General features: G+C 35.9%; 1 protein-coding gene across 1 annotated transcript in view; it reads right to left on the reverse strand.

Moving 5' to 3' along the window:
• Positions 1 to 5,846: 5,846 nt before the first annotated feature.
• LOC148949842 (uncharacterized) overlaps positions 5,847 to 26,075 on the reverse strand; it is a 28,493-nt gene continuing 8,264 nt past the window's right edge. The window contains exons 2-3 of the mRNA XM_089091951.1: positions 25,208 to 25,495; positions 5,847 to 12,069 (exon numbers count right to left, since the gene is read on the reverse strand). Coding sequence (XP_088948077.1) covers positions 5,914 to 12,069; positions 25,208 to 25,495 — 6,444 coding nt within the window. The 3' untranslated portion in view covers positions 5,847 to 5,913. The remainder of the gene's footprint in view (positions 12,070 to 25,207; positions 25,496 to 26,075) is intronic.

Consider the following 26,075-nt stretch of genomic DNA (forward strand, 5'->3'; position numbering starts at 1 on the left):
GCATGTTGAGAAGGATGTTAAAAAGCGGTCAGAGGGCAACCGTCTCCCACCTATTCCTTTTTAGCTACCCTCCCTTCTAAGATATCTGACCCAAATTTTGGATTAGCCGTCTTGTTCAAAATAGTCGGAAAGTAAAAAAAAACTATGCCTTGAGGGATCACGTGACCCCGATAACCCCTGAGGCAAGTGTCGTAAAGTTGCCCTTTGTTTGTATAAAAGGCCGGCTATTGAGAGAAGGGGACATGTTCGATCCTGAGTCCCCAAAAAAGCTAAGAATGTTAAGGTAAAACTTTTAAAAAATGTCGAGGGAAGTGTCAAACAAAATCAGAGCACACTACATAGAGGAAAGTTGTCAACAGACCAAAACAGCAATATCTAAGGACGGCTAAGTATATTAATTTAAAACTTTAATGGCATGTTGAGAGGGATGTTGAAAAAGGAACGAAGGGCACATACCCCCCCCCCCTTGCCTTTTTAGATACTCCTCTTAATACTGATAGAGTTCTCAAAAGCATTTCTTATTCAAAATAGGCAAAAGTCTAATAGTTATGCCTCTGGGAATTCCATACCTCCGCAGCCCATTTGCGGTCTACTAAAAGCAAATTATGTTACAAATATTTTGTTTGTACCTGCAACATTGAAAATAAATATACAATTACAGTGAATTAAGATCTTTAATTGCTGAGCTTTCAGCATTAAATAGGATTATATATCAAATACTATTTTCATTTTATTAGTTCTCTCCAAGCACTCTTCAAGACACCTACAGTTTTCAATAAAACGCAAACGAAGCAGTAGGCTTTAGGCTTTTACAGTTAGGGAAGGAGGAAGGGGACAGTTGCCAAACTTTTATTTGTAGTGATTTGCGTTCTTACTAAGTTTCATTTGAATATTTAATTCATGTTTTATTCGTTTTAAGTTCTACTTACTTATTTATATTTGTAATTATTGTATGTTTATTTCTTACGATGGTTTATTTAATTTCTGTTCGCAATGGGTTTTTAATTATTATTTAATAGTAATTTCTGGCTATTTTGAGTCTGAATTATTATAGAAATTTATTTCACCTGGTCTTGAAATTATTTTAAGACCAGATTCAATTAGTTTAATTTTGAATCTTGTGAGAAAAGGATTATTATATTTGGATAGAGCATCACAAAATAAATTGAATGATGTGTTTTTTGGTTATTTGTTAACGGACCATTACCATCTTATAGCCTTAGGTGTAATTTCAGTATTTGTATAGGGAGCAAGAGGGGGCCTCATGCGGGTGGTCTTGGGAGGTACGGGGTGAACTTCGGGGAGGGGGGTTTTTGGGGTTCCTCCACCGAAAAATTGTGTAAAATACAAGCCTAAACGTGTTTTTATGCTATCGGAAAACTTATTTTGGGAAACCGTTTACAATGGATAGCCTACCGAACCTCAAACAATAAAAAAGTAAAGGTGGCTTAGGCCTGCCCAAGTCTCCAGTAACACATTTCTTTTCAAGCGGAAACGAAGAAAAGTTACTATTAAGCAACTCAATTAATTTCAAAAATATTACACAATACATAATAAACAATACACACACACACAGATCAAAAAACATAAAATTAAACTGGCCGTCATGCTTTCCATCCCATTCGGTGGTGGAGGCTCGCTAGCAGATTCTCGGACATCCGGTGTGCATGGCATGTATCTATTTTGTACACTTACCATGCGCTATCAGTCTTCAAACAAAACTAGTGCTGTCGAAATTTTTTGCAGTATCGACGTTAGTCTAATAAAAAGTTAATCTAAAGTGTACCTCTTAATCCAATCCGTTTCCATGTTTTGACAAAAGAAATGAACCCCGACAGTTATGATGTTTTAGGTTTACTTAATAAATTATAATATTTCCCAAATTGTCGGAGGGAGGCAAACAACTGCCCCCATGCATCTCCTGAATGACGCCTATGCCTAAACATCCTACGCCCAAAGATTACCTTGTACAAATATGATAAAGCCACACAATCAAACAGCTCGTGATAACGAACTGTAAGTAAGGAGCGACATGGCTCAATAGTAACCGAAACTCTGAAAAACAGAACTTTGGTATCAATAAATACATCAAAAAAATTAGCTTAATATGCTGATTCCAAATAAAAAGATTCATTAAGATTAGTGTTACCCATAAAAGGATAGCAGCCTGAGAAAATTTGCCTGTTTTTCGAATAAGGTGGGAACCCCCCCCCCCTCCCTCCCTAAAAGTCAAGGAATGCTCATGAAAATCACACCATCAGATTCAGTGTATCAGAAAACCCTACTGTAAGGGTTTCAAGGTCCAATCTACAAAAATATGGAACTTGGCTTGTTTTTTTTTTGCCAGAAGAAAGATCACGGATGCGTATTTGTTTGTTTTTTTCCCAAGGGGTGATTTTATTGAACCAATAGCCCTAAAACATCGACAAAGGGCTCATTTGAACGACGTTAAAAGTTCTAGTGCCCTTTTTAAGGTACCGAAAATATTAGAGGGTAGCTTGCTCCCCTCTCACGCCCCTTTTCCCCCAAAAAATGTTCGATCAAAATTTTGAGATAGCCAATTTGTTTATCATAGCTGAAAAGTGCATAAGTTATGCCTATGGAGAGGACATAACCCCCGCCAGCCCTTGGGAATAGGTTTTTAAGTTATAAAATTTGTCCATTGTTTACGTATGGTATTTGTTGTTGAGAAGTATGCAGACATTTTTCGAGGGGAGGGGGGATTTTGTGCTTGGGACGGGCTTCCATGGGGATTATTTTTCACGTGGAGGGAAATTTCTGGGGGCGAACTTTCCAGGAAAAATACGGCGAGAGTTGACAGAATTCATATACGAATTTTTGTTTCTATTTGTCTTACTCTGTCCGTGCCTATTTACTTTTGCATGTGGAGATGTTCCGGAGGAATTGCCCGAGGGAAATTTTCTACGTGTTTGGATTTCCAGAAAATAATTCGCACGGAAGGGGGATTTCTGGAGTGATCGGAAAAAAGATTAGAACTTAAAGTCTTTTTCAAATGAAAGTATGCCAAGGAGAATTTTTCAGGCTGAATATTCTGCAGGACATTTTACGGAGGGAGGGGGGATTTTTGGCGAGGATGGAATTGCCTGGAATAAATTGCAAGGGGGAGGGGGTGTATTTTATCTGGTAAGAAATTTCCAAGGAGAAGTTTCCCGTGAGGGGAGGAATTTTTCATGGAGGGTGAGCCAGATTCATCGGCATTATTTGAAAAAGGATCAGAAAATAAATGAAAAAAAAAAGTTTTTTTCAACTGAAAGTAAGGAGCAACATTAAAACTCAAAAGTAACAGAGATTATTCCGCATATGAGGGGCTCACCCCCTCCTCAAACCTTGCTCTTTACGCTAAAGTTTAACTGTTTGTCCCAATTTTTTAAGAACAACTCCTGAAACACAAGGACCGTTAAAGAGCATAGGAATCTTTTTAAAACTGCTAAAAATTTATGCTTGAAAAGCAAGGTATTGGGGAGAGGGTGACCACTTCTGATCGTTTTGATTTTTAGTGTTGCTCCTTACTTTCACTTGAATTTTTTTTTATTTATTTAATACCGTAGAGTTATGTTTATGTAACTCTAAGGTATTATAATTTAATGCCTTTTATTTAGTCCATTATAAACTTTTTAAGGTTTTGTGTGACCAAACTATTTAAAATTGACTGGGTAGTCTTGCATTAACTTTTATAGCTTGGATGAGAGATTCGAAACAACGACAGAAAATTAAAAGTCAACGCCCAATTTCCCGGAAATCTTAGAAAAACCATTTAACTTCCTCTTTTTGTTCCGGAGTTAGACATCTTCATTTTTAATGAAACTTCAAACTGTAAAGTTCTTTTTTTTTCATTAAATGGAGCAGACTATTCTTTTTAAATTTAGGAAAGAAAGGTTCCTAAAAATGCTCTAGAGTACCTGCTCGGAAAACATTAAGAAACTGAACAAAAAACTACCATTTGAGTAATTTGACCGCTTTGGGTGCACCTCGTGGTGGCACCCACTTTGATTGATAGTAAAGTTATTGACGCATTGGAACTATATTTAACTGTCTTTTTGGTCAAATTTCAAAGTCAAACGGAAAATTCCCGACAAATTTCGACGATAGTTAGTCTCCTGAGAGTATTTGCTGATGGAGCCTTTGTCTTTGAGACGGTCAGCAGACAGTGGCGCTCGTAAATTAATTTTTAACATTCCTCTTAATAATAAAATGTATGAAACCCATAAAGCTATAAATTATATAAAAACAAAAAAATTGTCCAAGTTCATCAAATATCAGTGCCTTTTAGAGGGCAAGGCAGAGATTGAGATTTTTTTTGGGAGGGGGCGGGGAGGGAGGGGGTTATATAAACAGCTTTGAGTAATTTTCGATTGACTGTCTATTTTCTAATTTCTATTCACCAGCGTTTGGCTCTATTTGACCGCAGAAAACGGCCATTTGTTGTGGTGTGATCTCTTTCAAGACCAAAAACCACTAGAAATTTTTATTCCAGTTCAGATGAGCCCTTTCATAATTATTTACGGCCTGTGAATCGGTATGGTTTCAGATATAAAAACTGTGTATCTACAGTTAAAGACTTTCGATCATGACAAGTCAATTCGGAGTCAATTGGAATTTTTATTTTCCAACATTTATGCCTTATTTTGGCCGAATTTGAGGTTTTGCAATAAAAACGGCAAAAAATCCCATCTTACCTTGGCGGGATCTTTGTCGTTACAGAAATAGGGCATTGAATATTTTAAAATGAGCCTTTTTTGATATTCTAAATTCATTGGATTGAAACAATGGATCTGGGAAAAACAACGGAAAACGAAAACACGTCAATGCAGCTTGAAATCCCTGACAGGGAAATCCTGATTGTGTGGCCTCATAGTAGCTTCAGAGTGGACCTTCCACAAGTTTTCCTAATCGAAACCGTGACTTATAATGCCACTGCATGTGACTATGGGGAGTGGCACCCCTCGAGGAAATTATGGCCTAGTAAACGACACAGCATTTGCACTGGATTCTGACTAAAGGATAATTCTTCTGGGCTTGGTCTGTTTTGGTGGGCTTTCTTAAGCTGAAAACCTCTTCTCAGCTAAGCTATCTATTATGGGCTGCTTCCTCGTAGCAGCATAATATTTTTAGGCATGAATATATAATGATTCGGAGGTAATTGGCTTGAGATTGTCAGTGCAAGATTTTGATTCTTGTTGTTGGAAGAGAATCGCCGAGTGTAGAAAACTATGTTTTGACTAATTTGGGCCCAGGATCGGACATCCCCTGGGTCATTCATACTAAATGACCCAGGGGATTTATGTTGTCCGGTTCTAAACTGGCTTAATGGTTTCGTGTAGACTTGAGAAGATGTTTTAATCCCTAGCCTGCACTGCTTCTGGGACCATTCCTTTTCTTGCGGCCATAATAGTTTCAATGATTTAAAAAATATGAAAATAGTACCTTAGAATGTTGCAACGTTAAAAAAGAAGTATCGTATCGAAATTTTTACTGACGACTCAGACACTTCCAACTGGACTTATTAGGAGTTTCAGAAACTCATATCCCAGGGATAGGAAACATTGCATTAGGTGATATAGAAGTTTTTTTTTACTCAGGCAGGAAGGATTGGGTGCATAGGCATGAAGTAGTACTCATGATGAATAAAGATGCTGCGAAGTCTTGTTTATGCTGGGAAGGTATTTATAATAGAATGGTGCAGGGTATCAGTAATAGTGGAACATGCCCGTGTAGAAGCGGCTGACGGAGATAGCAGTGACTCGGATGAATTTTACTCACAGCTACAAGAACAAATAGACAGGGTCCCAGGTAGAAATACGATATTCTTACACATATTGTACAGTTTAAAATTGTTTTATTTAAGGAAAATATAGTAAAAATAAAGATTACAAATTCTTTCAAATCACCTTTTTAGTTCTTCCTCTCTTCATTAAGCTTTCCCAGATTTTCTGTTTGGGCTCGATAAATTGGATCCATTGGTCTAAAGTACTCCTTCACTTCTTCTTCTTGTTGTGCAACCTCATATTTTGCTGAATTTATTGCAGCTTCAGTGTATGAAGAATGCCGAAAACTTTTATCGTATCCAGAAAAACTTCCGCTGTAAATTTCTTTTGGCTGTGTACTCCCTTGCTGGTTTTCTGTTTTATAATTTATTTGTGGATGGTCTGTATTTTGATGATGTTTTTCTTCCCCATAGTTCTTATAAATGTTTGTTGTTGCTGTTGCTGTGTCAACAGTACTACCAAGTTTTCTTTCTCTTATGTCGCTTATAGGCTGAGTATATATTGTACTCGGAGCTGCATATGGTTTAAATTCAGAATGTTTGTAGCTTTCATATTTATTCTCTACTTGTATATCTGCCTCTTGATGAGCCTTATCTGTGGGGATATCCCTAGGATAACTCACAAGTTCAGCTAAGGCAGGGACCTTATAAGGGGATGGTTCGTTGGGTACTGTATCCTCGTTTCCGTATTTATAACCTCCATGTTTTTCTGTCTCTGAATAGTACGATCCATTTCGAACTGGTTCGTAAACAGCAGGATTTTTGTATATGTTTTCCTTTGTGTTGTTTTGCACTTGCTGTTGATATTCCCCAGCATAAGTTCCTGCAATACCACCGTACGAGTTCAATGGTGATGTCTCTGGTTTACCTTCAGAATTATTTTCTGTCTTTTTATCTACATGTTGTTCGTAAGGATCCATTGATACGGTATATGGCTTAGACTCTTTTGTCTCATAGCTCTCATATTTTGGCTCATGTATTTCGTATCCCTCTTGATAGGTTTGATGTTGAATAAGGCCGTCAGAATAATTAGTGTCTTTGCCTGAAAAAGGATTGTTATAGGTCGGTGAGCCATCATAACTTGAATCATCCTTTTTGTATATTTTTGACTCGTAAATTTTCTGTTTCGGCTCCTCCGGTTTATTTGTGTCTTGATAGTTCTTATTTTGAACGTGATCTTCGGAATATTCAGTCTTTCCACTAGCTTCTGGGCCATCATATTGAGGTGTGACATCATAATTCGGTTTTTCGTTTTTCTGCTTTGTCTGCCAATGGGTCTCATATTTAGACTCTTCTTCTTGATTTATGTTTTGATAGGGCATAGGCTGTGAATTTCCTTTGGAATATCTTGTATCTCCACTAGACGTAGGGGTTTTGTAGGTAGATGAGTTACCGTAATTCGATTTCATTTTTTCGTTCACATTTGGGCTATAATTTTCTTTTTTGGGTTGTTTGGCCTTGTTTTTCTCTTGGTAAGCTGTGTACGGCACATGTCGTTCGGAATAGGGCGTATGCTGTGCATATTCTTTGGAATCACCAGTATCTCCACCAGAAGCAGGTGCTTTATCGACGAAAGAGGTGTCGTATTTCAATTCCTCCTTTTCGTATCCCTTTTCTGTAGGTTTTTCGACTTCAAGGTACGGTGGCATAGGTTTATCCAAGTTCAAGGCTGAAATGCTTCTGTATTCTGGATTTTCAACCTTATATGTTGTTTGGTGATAACTTCCATCATTGTATCTTTGTGAGCTTTCAAGGTAAGATTGGAATGGTGCTGTTTCGGAAACAGGCTGGTTTTCATATTTAATTTCTTCTTTTTCGTATACTTTTCCACCAGGGGCTGGATCATTCATGAAAGAGGTCGCATCGTATTTGGAATTTTCTTTTTTGTACCCAATTTCTGTGTCTTGAGGGAAACCCAGTGAATATTTATCTTGTTCATGGGCTGGAATATCCTCATATTCAGCTTTTTTTATATTTTCGTAGGGTTGTTTGTTAATATATCCTTCAGTAGTAATGTATATGTTGGATTCAGTTGCTTTATAAAAATACTGTTTTTCATATTTTATATCTTCTTTTTCGTATTTTTCTCTATTAGAGGGAGGGGTCTTGTAAGCAGACGAAGCTTGATATTTTGGTTCTTCCTTTTTCTTTTCAAATTCTGCATATTTTACTACCTCAGGCTTAAAAGGTATAAGTTGTGCTGGCTCATTGGCTTGTGGATCCTTATATTCTGTACTTCCAGCCCCTTGCGGAGTGTGAAATCCTCTCTCATTTTGTCTTTCTGAGCTGGCGGGGTATATATTTGACACAGCTAATTTAGAGTCGGGCTGGTTTTCATATTTTCTCTCTTCTTCATCGTATCTTTCTCCACTATAGACAGGATATGTATATGCATGTGAGCTATCATATTTTGGTTCTTCTTTTGTGTATCCCTTTTCCACATACTTTTTGTTTTCATAATTATGTGGTACAAGCTTTGTTGGCTCATTGATTGGAGCATTTTTGTATTCCGTCTCTTCAGTTATATATGTTGAATGGTGGTGTCCTCCCTCATTGTATGAATGTGAACCTACATTGTATGGGTCAGATGCAGCTTCATTACGAATTGTTTCCTTTCCGTACTTGGTTTCTTCCTTTTGGTTTGTATCTTTAATGTATGCAGAAGTCTCAACGACAGATGAGGTATCATACTTCGTGTCATCTGTTTTGTATCCTATGTCAACGTATTTTTCAGCTTCAGGATAACGTGGCTTGGGGTTAGCTAGCTCATAGGACGGAGTATTCTTATCTTTAACCTCTTCATTCTTGTATGGCGTCACTGCACGTCCTGCATCCTCATAACTCTCTGTACTGGCAGAGTATGTATGGGATGTACGTTCTTGACTATTGTTTTCGTATCTTATGTCTTCTTTTTCGTATCCTGGGTGTTTTTCTGCTGAATACTTATCCAAAGCAGGTCGAGTGGACTTGTATTCGGAAGTACTTTTATACTCAGGCTCTCTCGTCTTGTAATCGCCTTTTCCTTTGTATTTTCCCGCATAACTGTTTAATGGAGTGGAAGTGACTTTTTCATAAGGAAATGAGGTTGCATATTTTGGCTCTTCGGTCTTATACTCTAAATCTGTTTGTTTATATTCTTTTGTAGAAAAATTTTGTTGAGTTGTTTCATAAATAGAAGCACTTTCAAATTTGCTTTCATGTACTTCTTTATAAGACTTCTCTTTTGCCTGTCCTTTTGGGTTGCCAGAATATTCAGCAGATGCACCAGTTTTGTCAAAATCTAATTTGTAATTATCCTCATCCTTTCTGTATCCAGTATTGACTAATTGTTCTGCTGCCAATTCATATGGCTCTGGCTTAGTTGGTTCATACTTAGAAGGAAGTAAGTACCTATTTTCTTTTACTTCGTGTCTATCCTTGTAAAGTGTCTCATAATTTTTGTTGTAAACAGTGTGTGTGTCGAGTGCCGCTGCGCCATTCACGTATGAGGTGTCATATTTTGCACCTCCATTAGAATATTCTATAGATTTTTCTCCAGAGGCAGTCTGTGGCTTATAGCTAGGAGGACTATGGTATTTCTGCTCTTCTTGATAGTAGTTTTCACTAGTGTAGCTTTCTTGATTGGGCAGGCTAGAACTTTGGGTTGTGTAAGTAATTACACTTTCGCCTGATTTTTTATTTTCGTATCCAGATGGGACAGGCTTCTCATATAAAGAACTATAGGATTTGGTACCAAAAGACTCATGTTTTGGTGGATATTCATTTGTGGGCTCTTTAATCTCATGCGTCTTTTCAACATACTTTTCTTTAGGATACACGTGTGAATAAGCCTCGGTCCCGAAAAAGGAAGTTTCCTGGTTCGTGAGGGAGTTTTTGTATTCCGATTTTTCATTCTTGTGCTCATACGTCAAGGATTTTCCTGAAGAATTGGGTTTCGGCTCAGCTGGGTCATAGCTAGAAATACTCTCGTATGAAGGCTCCTTCACCTTGTACGTCTGTTCATGCATTTGCATTTTAGCATTTTCTTCTGGATAATTTAGGGTAGATGTTTGATAAGTAGACTCGGAATCATATTTTAACTCTGTTTTCATGTATTCTGTCTTTTCGTATTTTTCGGCTGGATGGTTATATGTTGCATCTTTTACATATTCGTATGTTGGAGGTTGGACTCCCTTAAATACCTCTTGATCAGCATATTTGCTAGCAGAGTCCTCTTTGTTAACATATGTATTTAACACCTTGAATATATGTTGGCTGCCGTAGTTTGGCACATCTAATTCGTCTTCCATGTTATTATACTTGTCTGTTGAAGTAGGATAAGTAATCGATTGAGGTGGCTCATAGCTTGAAGTTTCCTTATAATTATTTTCTATGTTTGCTTTTGTTGACGTCAGGGTTTTGCTGTAGCTGTCTTCTCGGGGCTGATAGATTGGTTTATGATACACCACCGGTGCTTCCACATTTTTAAACCCCGCTCCTTTATTGGATTCAGTAGTCTCTTGATAATTGTGTGAATTATATGGACTTTTGCTTGCATAACTTTCATGAGTTGTCTTTGGTTCATAAAGATTTGATTTGTAGTCTCTAGCTGCTGAATATTCCTTTGAATTGGCATTTGAATTCTTCATTGTATCAGGATATATTCCGGCCAAATCTCCCTCGTGGATAATATCCCTCGTCCCTGTTCCCTCATTCCTCATTACAGATAAATAGGCCTTATCACTGTTCTTCATATTTCTCATTTTGACTACTTGTATCAATGATGCCGCGATTGGACAAAAAAGCGGACTGTGAGTCATATGAATAAGGAACTCTTGGGCAGTGAATTTAGGCATTGGGAGTGTGTGAGTCTCCTCTTTATATGTATCTGAGATTTTATCTTTACGCGATACTGGGCTTTTTGTGCTTAAATCGTAATTTTCACCTTCCTTCAAATATTTTTCTGCATCATCTTTTGGAGCCGTGTAACTAGGATGTCCTGCCTTTTCATAAGATTCGCCTTCACTTGGATATTCATACTCCTTAATCCCTTCTCTCTTACCGTCGTATTCATAGCTTTGTTCATACTCCTGATCCAAAACGTAAGCTTTTGTTTCTTTGGTATTACTTCTAGTTTCGGTATTAGCGAATACTTTGCTTGTGTCATAATCAATGTTTTCCTTGTTATGGTAGTATTCTTCCAGTTTTTGGTCATAATTATCTTCTTTTGCATTTTGCAATGGGCCAATCACATAAGAAGAAGCTTCCAGTCTATGAGTACCATATGTTGAATAGTCTTTGCCCTCCCCTTTATATGAATAGCTGTGTTGAATGTTAGCAGACTCTGCAGTTCCCTCTTTGAATGAGTTTTGATCATCGTTAGTGTTCTTGTCATATTCAGCTGGCGTGTTGCTGTTTACGTTGTTTTCATATGATGGTGGTAACTGGTGGTCATGGGTGATATAAGCTTTTTCAGAATTTTGTTCCTCATAGTGATTCACATTGGACGCTCCAGAGTCTTCTTCCTGTTTTGTGACATAAGTTCTAGAGGTCTCTTTATCTTGATGACTGTATTCTATATCGGTATTATATTCCAAGTTGCTGTTATCTTGTTTAAGTTCTTTGCTGTTAGCTGAATAGTCATAACTGGCTATTGGGCTGTCACTAGATTTAGGATCTTCATAAGCATTTTCTGAGGATTTAGCATAATTATACGCCTTTTTTACATCTTCACCGTCATTATCTAGAGTGCTTATCTTGTATTCGCTTTCCAGGCTTCCGTGATGAAGATCTCGGCTGTCATAGGTGGGAACATAATAAGTCTGGGTACTTGAAGGGGTAGACAGCAATTTTGTTTGCTCGTATGCTAAACTGTCATTTTCTATATATTGTGCTTTCCCAGTATGTTTATTTCCTCTGTTGGCCTCATTTGGGACAGATAAATAGCTTTCACCATAGAGAGCAGGCGACTCTTCTGTATACGTTGTTTCTAAATTTTCCTTATAATCTCCTTCTTTATACCCTTTTCCTTTTCCAAATGTTTCAACGTCTTGCTCATTTGCATAAATTCCATCCTCTGTCTGGTGACTCAAAAGTTTTTTGGGGTAACCCGACTCAACATAATCAACGGTTGCTACAAACCCAGTGGTACCACTTACATTGTATTTGACAATTTGAGTTTTTTCGTTCGGTAATGAAACATAATACTCTCCATATACTTTATCCCCGTCGTTTGTCTCTTTGTGGCCATAGTGGCTATGTAGATCGTCTAGATGCCAGGCAAAAGTATAGGGCAGCTTATTGTTCTGAAAAAAAAATCTATTTAAAGTAAATTTTAACATTACCAAGAAAGAACTGCAAAACAGTATTATCGTTACGGATTAAGATCCTTGCGAATAGCTTCTGAAATATTCATCCAAATAATATACGAGCCGGATAGCATGTAGGAAAACTGGAATATCTTTTATTGTAAATAACATGACGCCATCTACATGACACATACAAAAAAACGAAAGGGCCGCTGATGCTTGGTTTCACTGTCGCACATCAAAAAAGTTGATGCTGAATTTTTAAGTTTAGAAGCATAAAGTCTAGGGAAAAAAGTGAAAATTTCTGTTTTACTTTAAATCTCGTAACATCATCTATTTCCTTCTCCCTACATTCTCGGAAACAGAGCTTTCTTTGCGAGGGATATATATGATATTCAATATGGCTCTTTTAATTCTTTAAAATTGTGTTTTTATTTATTATATATTCTTATTCTTTTTCTTTGGATTAGTACGTGAACGATGTCACATAATAAACCAGTTCGTAGTAACAAAGTGTGCGTAGCGAGCAACTAGACCCAATAGTAACCAAAACAAACTTTGTTAGGACATGATCCCATCAACAAATTGATCTTATGCTGATTCAAAATATATAAAACTCATTAAGTTTATTGATATCCATCAAAATCTAATCAAATTCGAAAATTTGCCTGTGTTTTGAAAAAGGGAGAAAAAGCTCTTTAAGAACAACTCGTGAAACACAAGGTCCGTAGAATTTGAATGAGAAGATTTGAAAGAACTTTAAGACTTTAGTGTAAAAGGACTGGGATCGAGGAGAGGCAGACTACTTCATTTACGGAATAATTTTTTGTTCATTTTTAAGCTTTAATGTTTCTCAAAATACTTTTTTTTATTTCATCTCAAAATCAAAGTCAGGTTTCGAGACCAGCTGTTTGTTACATCAATCATATATGAATAAATATATAATCTAAATCTAATAGGACGCATGACAAGAGAACATTGTGTAAATGTTGAAAAAAGGCTTAACAATTTGAAACTCCAACAACTTCTATTGCAAGTAATATAGGAACTTATACTTTAGGTGGGACTATTATTGTCAGTTAAGAGTGAAAATGAATCGTTCACCTATATCTGGCTCAGATGCAACAAATAAAAACACTTTACACAAATTTTTGAAGTTTTAGACCATCAAAGTCGAAAATCAGAAAATTTTCAGCTCTGTCAACATGATCTATTCAATGCATAAGATTGGAATAGTCAATTTTGATTAAACGAAAAGTTGGATATTTTGAAATTTCAAGAACTTTTATTTCAGATAAAATAAGACATCGTACCGTACGTCTTCAAATAGGAAGTGAAAAACAGAGGAGTTGCCAAAGGTTGGCTCAGATGTTAAAAAAGGTTATAAAATAAATTAAAAATAAAATATACAAAATAGAAATAAAGGAATGTAAAAAGGAATGGATAAAATATTTATAAAATGAATAAATAAAAAAATATATATAAAAAATGAATTATAAAAAATATTATAGAAAAGGAAATATTATGAAAATAAAAAGAATGAAAATAAGGAAACGATTTTTTGTATAGTTAATCCTTTTCTCCCTTTACATACTAAACGCTATATGGCACGAGAGGTTTCCCTAAGTACGTTACGGAAAGGGGCCTGCAAAAGGTCAAGCCTAAAAACTATGGGAAAATGATAAGGGAGAGAGAGAGAGAGAGAGAGAGAGAGAGAGAGAGAGAGAGAGAGAGAGAGAGAGAGAGACCTTTGGAGCTTTAACATGGGTTTAACCGAAAAAAAAGAAAAAAAAAGAAGAAGAATAGTCACTGACAGCTTGGTGCTGCCCGACAGAATTGGACAAATTCAAAATAAGATTAATTTTAAGTTAAAAATTTGTATATTAATTGAAGCTCCCAAGTTTAATTGGATCAAAGTGAAAGGTTTGAAAGTAAACAGATTCTTTTGTTATTAAAATGTTTTGTTAATCAAAAAATACTTGGGGCTAAGTTAGTATTCAAAACGTATGCAAGTTTTAGAAAAAATTGTAAACGAATTTATGTTTGTGTCCTTTTTAAAAATGTTGTTCTTTTATATTTGCCACAATGCCAAGGGAAAAGAAAGGGATAAAGAAGAATTAAAAGTTATTCAGACTTATTATAATAAACTGAATGGCTTTTCTCGATAAGGCTAGATGGCGCTTTTTTCTCCAAGGCTGACTTGAATTTCTACTGTTATATGTTTCTCATATCTTTTGTGCAGCCTTAGGGAATGTCCTCCTCATCCACGGTCCTACCTTCATGGTGTACATGACCGGCATAGGGCACAAATTTCAGTGTAATTATTCAGTTTATTTTCATAAATTCATGTTATGAGTTTATCCGAGGGGACGGGTTAGGGGTTTTTGCCCCCCCCCCCAGAAATGTTTGTCTGACTCGTAAAAACGTAACAAAAATGGATATAAACAAATTTTTATGTTTTTTTGTGTGCCCCTACCCCCGAAAAAAATCCTTGTGTAAAACACACCCCGAAACATAAATCCTAAACACACCCCTGGCTTGTAATAATAGCCTTTGACGAAAACCATGAAACAAAATTAAACAATTAGATCAGAACTTAAAACGGAAATAGAATTTACTTGAGTCACATATGATCTATTGTTAATTAATTTTATATAGCAAACCTATTCATGAGCAATTATGCTATAGGTTAAAGAAGTCACAATACCGTGAAAAATTTTGTTCTCTGTGTAAATTTATTCCTATTGTTGTAAATATAGTGATCTTTCAACTCATACAGTAAATGATTTTGCAATTTCATTTAGTTTAATTTGTATATTTTATTTAAATTAAAAAACCAAAGAAAAAGTTAGACTGCGGAGCAGAGGTATTGAATAGCAGGCAAAAGAAGAGATTGGAGAGGTTTCAGATAATAAAATAGCGTTTGCTAAACTATGAATTTGGCCTTATAATTGAAAAATTGCTTGATACGTGAAAGAAACTGGACTCTTATGAAAATCTGAATTTTTTTTAGTGAGATCAGATTCGTTTCATGGACGAGAAAAAGTTTGACATGCGTAAGGTTGTCAATCATAGGTAGTGCAATAGTGCTGCCTAAATAAAGAGCGATGTGGGCCCAATGTATTATTTACTTTATACATTTTTTTTTACCAAGGCTTCTATATTTCATATAGAAGGAGTCGTCGTAGAAAATTCGAAAGGAGCTCATTCGACTGAAATTAAAAAGTTTTAGAGCCATTTTTAAGGGCCAAACTCATGGGAGGGCAGCCAGCCCCCACCCCACACCCATCATTTCTCCAAAAACATCCTATCAAAATCTTTGAGATAGCCATTTTATTCAGCATAGTTGAAAGGTCCAAAAATTATGTCTTTGGGAATGTCAATCCCCCAGAGAAAGGGCTATAAATTGTGCTAGTTGCCTATTGTTAAAATATAATGTTTTTATGGAAGAGGTGGTCGTACAGACTTTGGAACTAGCACATTCGGCTGGAAATCATTAGTTCTAGTGCCCCTATTAAGAGTCAAAAGTGATTGTAGGACAACTAGCCCTTACGCTCTTTTTCCCGCAAATGCATCCGATCGACATTTCGGGATAATTATTTTTCAGAATAGTCCAAAGAGCATATAATAATATACCCAGGTAAGACACAAACCCCAGAACCCGGGGATTAGGGTTGTAATTTATGCCCTTGGGGCCTTATGGAAGGGAGTTCGTATAAAAGTTGGAGGAGGCTCATTTGACTGGAAATTGGAAGTTCTAGCTCTCTTTTCATGATTCAAAAGTGATGGGAGGTTAACAAGCCCCTCCCCCGACCACTACACCCTATTTTCCGCAAATGCGTTCGATTGAAATTTTGAGATAGCCATTTTCTTGAAAATAGTCCAAGGATCATGTAACAGTGCCTCCAGGGTAAAAATAACCCCCAGAGCCCAAGGGCAAGGGTTTTAAGTTATACCTCGTGGGTATATAAGGTTTTTATTTAAATTGGAAGTTCTAGTGGCTTTTTTTATAAGTCAAAAGTAATTGGGAGGACATCCAACTGAAGACCTAAACATAATTTGCACTGTACTGAAATAAACGAATGAATATGAACTGGCAGTTCAATACACATATGCTGCTATTTCTTCCTTGGAGTCTTGATAATATTTTATCTATTAAAGTTAAGAAAGTGAAAACATTTAATATATATTCTGTTTTCAGTTAAGTGCAAATTATATTCTGGTCTTCAGAAGGCATGGGGGGTGTCAGCCCTATTCATGTCAATTTCTGCTCGTTTTGAGTTTGACTTGTTAATTTTATTGTAATTTCTGTTCGTTTTGGGCTTCATTTATTTATTGATATATATTTGTGGTAGTTTTACTCTTTCAAGATTATTTGACTTTAGTTCTGCTCAGTTTTGGTTTAATGGAGCTTTTTACTTTTCTTTATAGCTTATTTTTTGGAAAAAGTTTTTTAAATTAATCACAAGTAAAGAAGAGCCTGTGAAGATTAAAGGAAGATATTGCGAAGACTACCTATCTCTGAAGAAGACGATGAAAGTTTTTTTGAGAGCAGCAGAATGCTCGAGGGTTTCGGCACAAAAAAGAATGGATTTATTGGAATCGGGTATTCAGTAATTGCGCACTATGTGATGCATAATTCTTTCTAATACAGCTTATGGGCGTAACTGATATTTCACAGGAAGCACCCTTCCTGATAATAAAACGGGTTTACTGAGTGAGGAGCATTTCAAAGGATTATTAGAGAGTTCTCTGAAAACGCAGCTACCCAATCAATTCTGATAACAGGGTATACGATTAAACAAAATCTTCTAAGCCCTAGGTCTTTATATTAAACTTCATAAGTTTCTCTTTTTACAAAAGTAAGACGTATCTACTCTACCAAGGGACACTTTCTTTTCAGTAGCTACCAAAAGTTTTTACAGAGTATCTCTGGTATTCGTTCAAAACTTCATTCTTTAAATCTATGATATGTTCTAATTCTAAAGCTTTATTTGCTCTTTTTTAAAATAAATAAACAGAAATTTAGTCTAAAATTAACCGCACTGGCCATGAAATTTTCAGCATAAATCCGAAAACGTATAGGCACTGAATAATATTAGTTTACCCCAAAACCTTAAAGAAGGGAAACAAAAGAATAGTTAGCATTAACTTTTTCAGTTTACATTCTAATATTTTATTAAAAGATTATAATTTGAGGAGAAGTTGCAATTTTCACAATGAATCTTTTCATTGTAATATACCAGGACCTCCACAATACCCCCCTCTGATTAGGCCAGTGAGTTCACGGCTTTCCATTAACATATCAAATAGTTCGTGGTAACGAACTGTAAGTAAGGAGCGACCCGGCTCAATGGTAACCGAAACTCTAGAAAACGGTATTTTGATACCAATAGATACATCAAAAGAATTAGATTTAATGCTTATTTCAAATATATAAGTTTCATCAAGTTTAGTTCAACCGATCAAAAGTTACACGCCTAAGAAAATTTGCTTTATTTTCGAAAAAAGGGAGAAACAGCCCTTAAAAGCTATAGAACTCTAATGAAAATCATACCATCATATTCAGCGTATCAGAGAACCCTACTGTAGAGGTTTCAAGCTCTTATCTACAAAAATGTGGAATTTTGCATTTTTTGCCAGAAGAAAGATCACGGGTACGTGTTTATTTGTTGTTTTTTTTCCCCTAGGGGTGATCGTATCGAACCAGTGGTCCTAGAATATCGTGAGAGGGCTCATTGGAATGGAAATTAAAAGTTCTAGGGCCATTTTTAAGTGACCAAAAAATGGAGGGCAACTAGGCCCCCTCCGACGCTCATTTTTTTCCCAAAGTCACCCGATCAAAATTTTGAGATAGCCATTTTGTTCAGCATGGTCGAAAATATGATAAGTATGTCTTTTAGGATGACTTAATCCCCCGAAGTTCCCGGGGAGAGGGTTGAAAGTTATGAACTTTACCCAATGTTAACATATAGCATTGGTTGTTGGGAAGTATACGGACGTTTTCAGGGGAGATTTTTTCTGGTACTGGGGGGGGGGCGATTGGTCGGGGGTTATGTGGGGGGATCTTTCCATGAAGGAAGTTTTCATGGGGGAAGGAACATTGCTATGAAGGGAACGCTGGACTTCCCAGCATTATTTAAAAAAAGATCAGAAATTAAATATAAAAAAACAAGTTTTTCAGCTGCAACAGCAGCAACATCAAAACTTTAAACGAACAGAAAATATTACATATATGATTGGGTTCACTCCCTAGTCAATACCTCACTCTTTAAGACAAAGATTTTTTTGTACTTTCATAAAAGCTATTTATTCTAATTAACGGCCTTTGTGATTAAGCGGTCATTTTTAAAGAATTGGAACAAAATTCGAACTTTAGCTTAAAGAGCAAGGTATGGACTAGGGGGCGAACCCCCTAAAATACGTATTAAAATATATGAATATAGAAGTTCGTTACGTAAGTTAATTCGTAAATTACATATATTTATTACTAATAAAAACGTTCGTAAATAAAATTAAACAAGTTTCGAGAAAGCCATTTAACCAAATAAAAGTAAATTAATATGCAAATTTTGTTTGAATTATTCATGTACGATGAGCCAAGATCAAAACCTGCATTTATTCAAAAACGTTCAAAAATTAAATAAAAAAAACAAGTTTTTTTTAACTGAAAGTAAGGAACGACATTAAACTTAAAACGAACAGAAATTATTCCTTATATGTAAGGGGCTGTCCCATCCTTAACGCCTCGCTCTTTACGCTAAAGTTTGACTTTCTCACACCTCTATTTTTTAAACAATGAAAAACTTTAGCGTAAAGAGCGAGGCGTTAAGGAGGGGACAGCCCCTTTCATATAAGGAATAATTTCTCTTCGTTTCAAGGAGGCACACTTGTGCCTCTTTAAAGAGGCGACCCACCACAATGTTAAGCAATTTCCGGTTCTAGCGGTCGCAGAGAGACGGCGGTGATCGCATTTTGTAGCCTAAACTCAAACTAAGAAACATGCAAAATTTCACCCCCCCCGACTTTATCTTCATGGGGGAAAGTGGGCCGGAAGTTTTGACCCTCCCACCACGTCCCCCCTTTAACGTTGTGAAATTTAGAGGGTAAGCTGTCCTAGGGCCTGGGAGCTTATCTCCAAAATTTCAGCTCAATCCGGTCACTCCTTCCCTGTTTTCCAAAAACCAAACATAGCCACTTAATGTTCATCAAGTTATTTTTTTTATCTGACACGCCCACAGGCCACAGTTGGCCACGGATCCGGGTGAATGGGGACTCATTCGAAGCGAAACCTGTTAGGGCCTTTTGATATTTTCAGACCGAAAAAATTATCCCCCGAATTTACATTTACGAAAAACCTCGTTTTCCTATAAGAGCCTATGTTAATTTTTGAAATTCCTAAAAGCATGGTATTTCATTATTAAATTAGATAAAAATAGTCCTCTTAACCTGACAAGACCGACTGCAAGCTTCCAAAAATTCCAGCTCTTTCCCAGAAGTTTTTTTTGTAGAAAAACGAAAATCTTACTTTTTATTGCTTGCGTCGAAAATAAACTGTAGACTAAAAATAATTTAACAAGAGTCTCTGATGGTACAGTGGTCACTATTCCTGTCTCTCATACGGAAGACCTGGGTTCGATTCCCAGTCAGAGTAAATTTTTTATATATTGAATTTAAAGTAGTATCTCTTAAATTTAAAGTTTAAAAAAGAAAATCAGATTCTTTTTTAAATCCAATCTATTAAATCCTTCAGCTCAACAGGCGTCTCCAGAAGAATATCACAGTCGGCCTTCAGCTTACAGGTAAGTCTCCACTGCTTTGATAACATGCCGCATACCCGCATGCTCGAAGAAAAGTTGAAAAAAGAAAATCTTACTGTGCATTTGATTTGAGTATTCAGGAATTAAAAGCCTTAACAAAAGAAACTTCAAAAGTGGGGGTTTGGGGGGCGGCAGCCCCCCAACTTTAACTCCTGACACGATCAGCTAACAGTTAGTCAAGCAATAATAAGTAATAAAATGTACAAAAACGTGCAGAAATTATTAGAAAAAAACTACGTTTTCTAAAGAGTTAAAGAGGCTGAGTCACAAGTTCGAACCTTAAAACGTACAGGGATTAGGAGGTACAGATGGGGGCTGCCGCCCCCCAAACCCCCCGCTTTTGCAGGCTCTTTAGTTAAGATTCTTATTTTGGGGGTCTCTCGCCCCCCTCAACCCCCGCTTTTTCCCTTGCAAAGAAATGCTTTGCAACACGAACGAAGTCTGCTTGATTTTTCTTTACCGTAAGAACATTCTATTGCATCTCTTTGATTAGAAACAGTACCGAGCCTGTTTGCTGGATTTTTTACAAGAGATTTGTCCCTAACCGATAACAAGCTATAATGTGATGAACTTAACAATTTTGAACAGAAAAAACAGGGAACCGAAGAAGGGATCAGCATAAACAAGCAGTTTAGGTTCAGGTTGGTTCAGGTTCATCCATTTTTCCATCATACATAATCACACTGAATACATAACTATACCTGGTACAGAGACAAGTTTGTAGTTATAACTGTAACAGACTGAGTTGTCATTGCCAAATTCTCGGAAGATTTAAAAAAAATGCCATTGAAACAGTTTCATTCGTGTTGGTACGACCAACTGATTGCAGGCTACAGGACTTGAAAAAACTTAACAAAAAAGAGTGCAAAAGCCGGGGGTTTGGGGGGCGGCGGCCCCCCAACTGTACCTCCTAATCCCTGCACGTTTTAAGGTTCGAACTTGTAACTCAGCCTCTTTAACTCTTTAGAAAACGTAGTTTTTTTCAAATAATTAAGAGTAACGTCGTTCCTTACGTTCAGTTAAAAAAATTTTTTTTTTTTTTATTTAATTTATAGTTAGAAGTCGAAAGACCCGGTGTGAAACTCTCCCAAAAATTAGCTATATTCAAATAAGGCTACACACTTTAGTTTTTTTGAAAACTGGAAAATAAAAGTAAAACATAAAAAACTAAAGAGTAAATATCCGCAAACCGATCCGTAAAACCTATTTTTTACAGCTATACGCCAATATTTGAAACTTTACAACTACGTCATATTTTCCTCCGAATAACAAGAAATCAATAAAATCTGTTTGATTTGTCTCATACCTTTGAGGGTGATCAACCAAGGTAGATTTCCCATTCTAGTTTTAATATAATGACTGAGAAATCTTTGAAAGGGGTAAGGCTTTGCAAAAAAAAGAAAAAAAAGGCACGATTGTGGAAACAGTGAACATTGCTCCACTTCCTAATTATTCGTTAAATGTTTTGTAGCTTAAAAGCCTGGTTAATTAGGACCTTTTTTAAACGGGCGTGATATGGAGACTACTAGTGATTTTTATTAAGAGGGGAAGGGTATGTTTTAGGTATTTATACAAAGCTAAAAAATCAAGAAATGCGATTAGTGGAAGCACTACTCATTTGAGTAACAGGAAATGATATGGGCTGGGATTACAAACATCTCAATAATGAAAGACATTGTATTCCCCTTTTCTAATCACTTTTCTAATGTAGGTTAGTAACATCATCTGGGACTGGGCTGCAAGTGGTGACTTTGAAAAAAGTGATTAATATCTAAATTAAATCAATTTTTCTTGAGAAAGAGTAAAAAAAGGTTTTCTAGTTCTCTTAGCTCTCTAAGAATATTTTAAGGAAACAATCCCACTCCCCCAAAGTAAAGACTGAAATGATGTCAAAGCAGATATATAGTTTGGTCATGGGATAAATACACTATATGGGGTCTTCAATTCATGCAATAAATGCTTGAATTACGTGTCAAATTTTTGATATACTATTTAACGACACGGATCAAAATCAATCTGAAAATGTTCTTAACAATTTCTCACGTTTATTTTGGATTGATTTGCAAGTCAATTTACATGGTAACATTATAATCACGTAGAACGAATCTGAATGAAGCAAATTTGTCAAATTTCTGAGTAACATCCGCTACAAATTGGCAAAACAGTTAAAAACAATAAATTTTGAAGGCTAGATTGCTGCAACACCTTATAAATCATATTCCATGCATGACATAATTTTTTTTTTTCATTTGTTCCTTATTAATTTTTAGAGGAGAAAATTGGTGAATTGATTAGGCCAACGGCTGCAAAGAATACTGAACACATAACTGTGATAAAATAAACTTTTTAACTTATTTTTAGAAAGTCTGAGGTCAAGGCGGAGGTTTTCTGGAAAAATAGCTGTCGACAGGAAAGGCATAGTGAGGGGAAGAATTACCTTAGTTTGACTTCCCATAATATAATTTGGATTTTTTTTATCCCTTTAGCTTATATCTTGAATCTTTTTTTCGTTTAGCATTTTATGTGATTTAATTTCTAGCTTCCCGAAATTTAACCTCCAAGTAAAGGAAATTGTATCTGTGTCAATGAGCAAATGACTTTTTTGTAAATTGGGAGTTAGTTTTTAGTAGACAGGCTGGGATTCGTTATCTGTGAATTGTAACGATTATTCGGTTTAGAGTTCGTTTTTAATTGAATCAAGTCAGGCATGTACATGAGATTTATTATTTGGAGGGAGGAGGTCAATTAGAAAAGCATAAGAAAGTGAGGTATAGGAAAATCAACGTTCTTGAGAAAATTGAGACTTATAGTCCAAACATTTCCCAGTTTGGCGTAAGAAAACATAAACATAATGTGCCCAAAGAGTGCATGCAATGCCTTAGCCTACTATTTCCTGCAGCTTTCCTGCGGAATGAGCCTATATATCAGGCATACAACCCTAGACCTTAGGTGTCGTCTAACTAGTATTTTTGGGTCTTATCTCCTCCTCTACCCGAAAAAAACGAACTTATGCATTAACAGTGATTACAAAATTGCGCAGGTTTGTTCTATGACTTTTCATCTCAGGGTTTGATTTATTTTTTTTTTAATTTGCAGGGATCGTAATTCTTTTGCACTTTGGAGATTGAAGATACCAAGAGCCCTGATATGGACATGCCGATTGTATGTTGGTTCTTACAATGTCAGAATTTTTTTTTAAGATAACGTCTCACATGTTTGTGCTAACGTTATTATCTTAAGTTGCTTTGACCGATCACGGTAATGCAAGATAGCCTAATATAACTCTCCTTTCCAAATTTTGACATTTACAGCTCGTCCCCCAAAATCTATAGTCGTGTTCTATTTTTCTTACAGCTTCTTCTATTTTCTATATAATTCGAATTTTTCGATTTGTACACCCCCCTCCAGGAATCTTGGTCCTCAAAATGAATTCCTGCTACCGAACCTGACCTCTGTCGTCATTTATTTTTTGAAAGGGAAATCAAATTATTTAAACAAATGAGTTTCTTTCTACTTTATTTTTCCGAAGTCCAAGGAATGATATAAATAATTTGCCCTTATTGTTTGTCAGATATCTGAATCTTATTCTATCATGCGTTATTCTATGTATTCTTGAAACTTTTTTATTCTTACTTCTGTTGTAGCATCAATTTCAAGCGACATCTGATCTAAAATAAATGAATATTTTTATTAAGAAATGGGGCGGCCATTTTCTAAGAAACTTTGAGGGATGGGGGCTAGGTTTTGTATTTTTCGATTTGCTCAGTAAAATACCAAAAAATTTTATTTACAATAAAAATACCAGAAAAGGCATTTTTCAAAACACAGGGGGTTAATTGCCCCCTCCTCAATTGACGTGCCTAAACTAGCTCCTTTTATACAAGTTTTGTGGACACAGGAAAATTGGTTGTCAAATGTTTTAACCCCAAAGAAACAAAGATTTATTTTTGATGGGGGGGGGGGGGACCTTGCTTCCATTTTCGACATCGCTTAAAGAATAACGTGACTGGCCTTAGAAATACAAAAACAGACCAATGGAATCAATACACACTTTTTAAATCGGAAGTGTAGCAGAGTGATTTTTTTTCTTGGTCTAACACTACGAAAAAAAACGGATAAGGCCATTTTTGTAACAATTTACCCAAACTCTTAGATATATGGTGATATAATTGTCCAAGTTTTTTCCTCGCAGAATATTGCTCATCTGTGTTTAAGATTGGCATTCACATAGGTCTGGCTGAAATTCTTCACAGAAGAAAGGGCATGGTCAGACGCACATGTTAGGCATTGAGGGCTTGCTAGACCTGTATGCAAAAACTTGCAAAGCATGTAAAAACTTGTTTATGTAAATTTTTGTTACGTTTTTACGAGTTGGACAAACATTTTTTTTTTTTGGGGGGGGGGGGGGATGAACCCCCTAACCCTCCTCCTGGATACGGCGTTGCCTGTATGTGAACATCATTAAAAGAATGCAGCAGAAATACGGTGCTGGTTGTGTAAAATTTGTTACTTACATCGTTAGACGCTAAAGGCAAAAAACAGAAACAAGGGATTGAATAGTTTGACCTATTGTACCAGAAAATAAAATAGCTTGTCATTTTTCCAAAAATTGCTTTTTCTAGTCCACCAAATTCAATTTTTTTACGTTTGTTTTTTCAACAGTTTCCTTAATATTTTCAAAATTAGTTGTGAATCCCCATAATCTACGTAAAACAAAATCGGAAACGATATTGGATAGAATCGTTCGTTTTTGTACAAAAGTGTAGCATTCTGAACCTTATGAAACCTTTTTTGGAACCCTGCCTAATATATTTAAACTTGAAAAAAAAAATTAAAAAAATTACTGACGTGAAACAACTCACGCATTAAGGATGCAGCTAAAACGTGGAACTGGTCGTATCAAATTGGTCGATAGTATCCGTTGAACCTAAACGGAAAAACGGAAGCATGGAATTAAGTAAAAATTAAAAAAATATACATTTAATCTACAAAAGAGTCGAGTATATTATTATGGCATTAGAAAAATAATTAGTATTGCTAATTTTACTAAGCTTTCCATTTCCCAATCAGTTAAATCACATGGATTAATTTTTTTCAAAGTTTATTTTTTAGAAGCATCTTTAACATATTCGAACAATCTCATTACCGTCATGGAATATGAACATAAAGAAATTGGATATAATCTCCCCCTTTGGACAAAAACATTGGTTTTTACACAACAATGTGATATTTTGAACTTGTATCAACCTCGTGTAAAGCTATTTTGGAATGCTGGCTAAATCATTTTCATTAAATAAAGAGAAACTCTTGCTTACCCGAAGCGTGTAATCATGTTCAACATTTGCTTCGCCAAGCACATTCTTAGTTCTGGCAGATGCGTAGTTCTCCAACGGTTCGTCTGAAGAGTAAGCTGCAGTTGTTTCAGGGTAACCCCTTGTAACATCGTAGTTTGATTCCTCCTCGTTATATACCCTCTTATGACTAATACCGTAGTCTGAAGTCGGGCTGTACGAGGTTGATTCTGGTGGCACTTCATTTTTCCCGTAGTTACTCAAGCTTCTCGTATTGGACAGAGCAATGAGAAACCCAGAAATCAGCAATATCTGTAATTGTTTTTTTTTTTTAAGTTGTACTATTCTGTAGTTTTATTGATAACTTACTAATAAAAACTTATTATTTGTTATAAAATATTAAATACTTCTATTCGAATATTAATTTATTATAGTTTATTTTTTTATTTTATATATCCTTTTATAATCCGTTGCTCTTGATATTCTGACAAGTTTTAATTATTATGTCTCAAAAAGCAGAGAATCAGAGGGCAAATAAGCGAACGGCAATCATTTTTGACCACAATAATTTTTTCACTCTGTCATTATCCGTATTTTTTACAACATCATCTTTAAAAGTACTTTTCAAAAAATGATAAATGAATAAGCTTTATTTGATGTGTCTTGCAAGTACTACTTATCATTTGTAATAATTTATTTTATATACTATCTTTACATGTGAGTAATAATTGGCAAGAGTTTTAAGTTATGCCCTGGGAGCATATAAGGTTTCTATAGAAGGCGTTGTCGTAGAAACTTCAAAAAAGCTCATTCAATTGAAAATTCAAAGGTCTAGTTCCCTTTTTAATAGTCGAAAGTGATTGGAGGGCACCTCCCCCCCCCCTCCACGCCC

Source organism: Artemia sp. Qi Xiang Cuo, chromosome 7, assembly GCF_049724085.1.
Source record: "Artemia sp. Qi Xiang Cuo chromosome 7, ASM4972408v1, whole genome shotgun sequence".
NCBI classification, from domain to species: Eukaryota; Metazoa; Arthropoda; class Branchiopoda; order Anostraca; family Artemiidae; genus Artemia; species Artemia sp. Qi Xiang Cuo.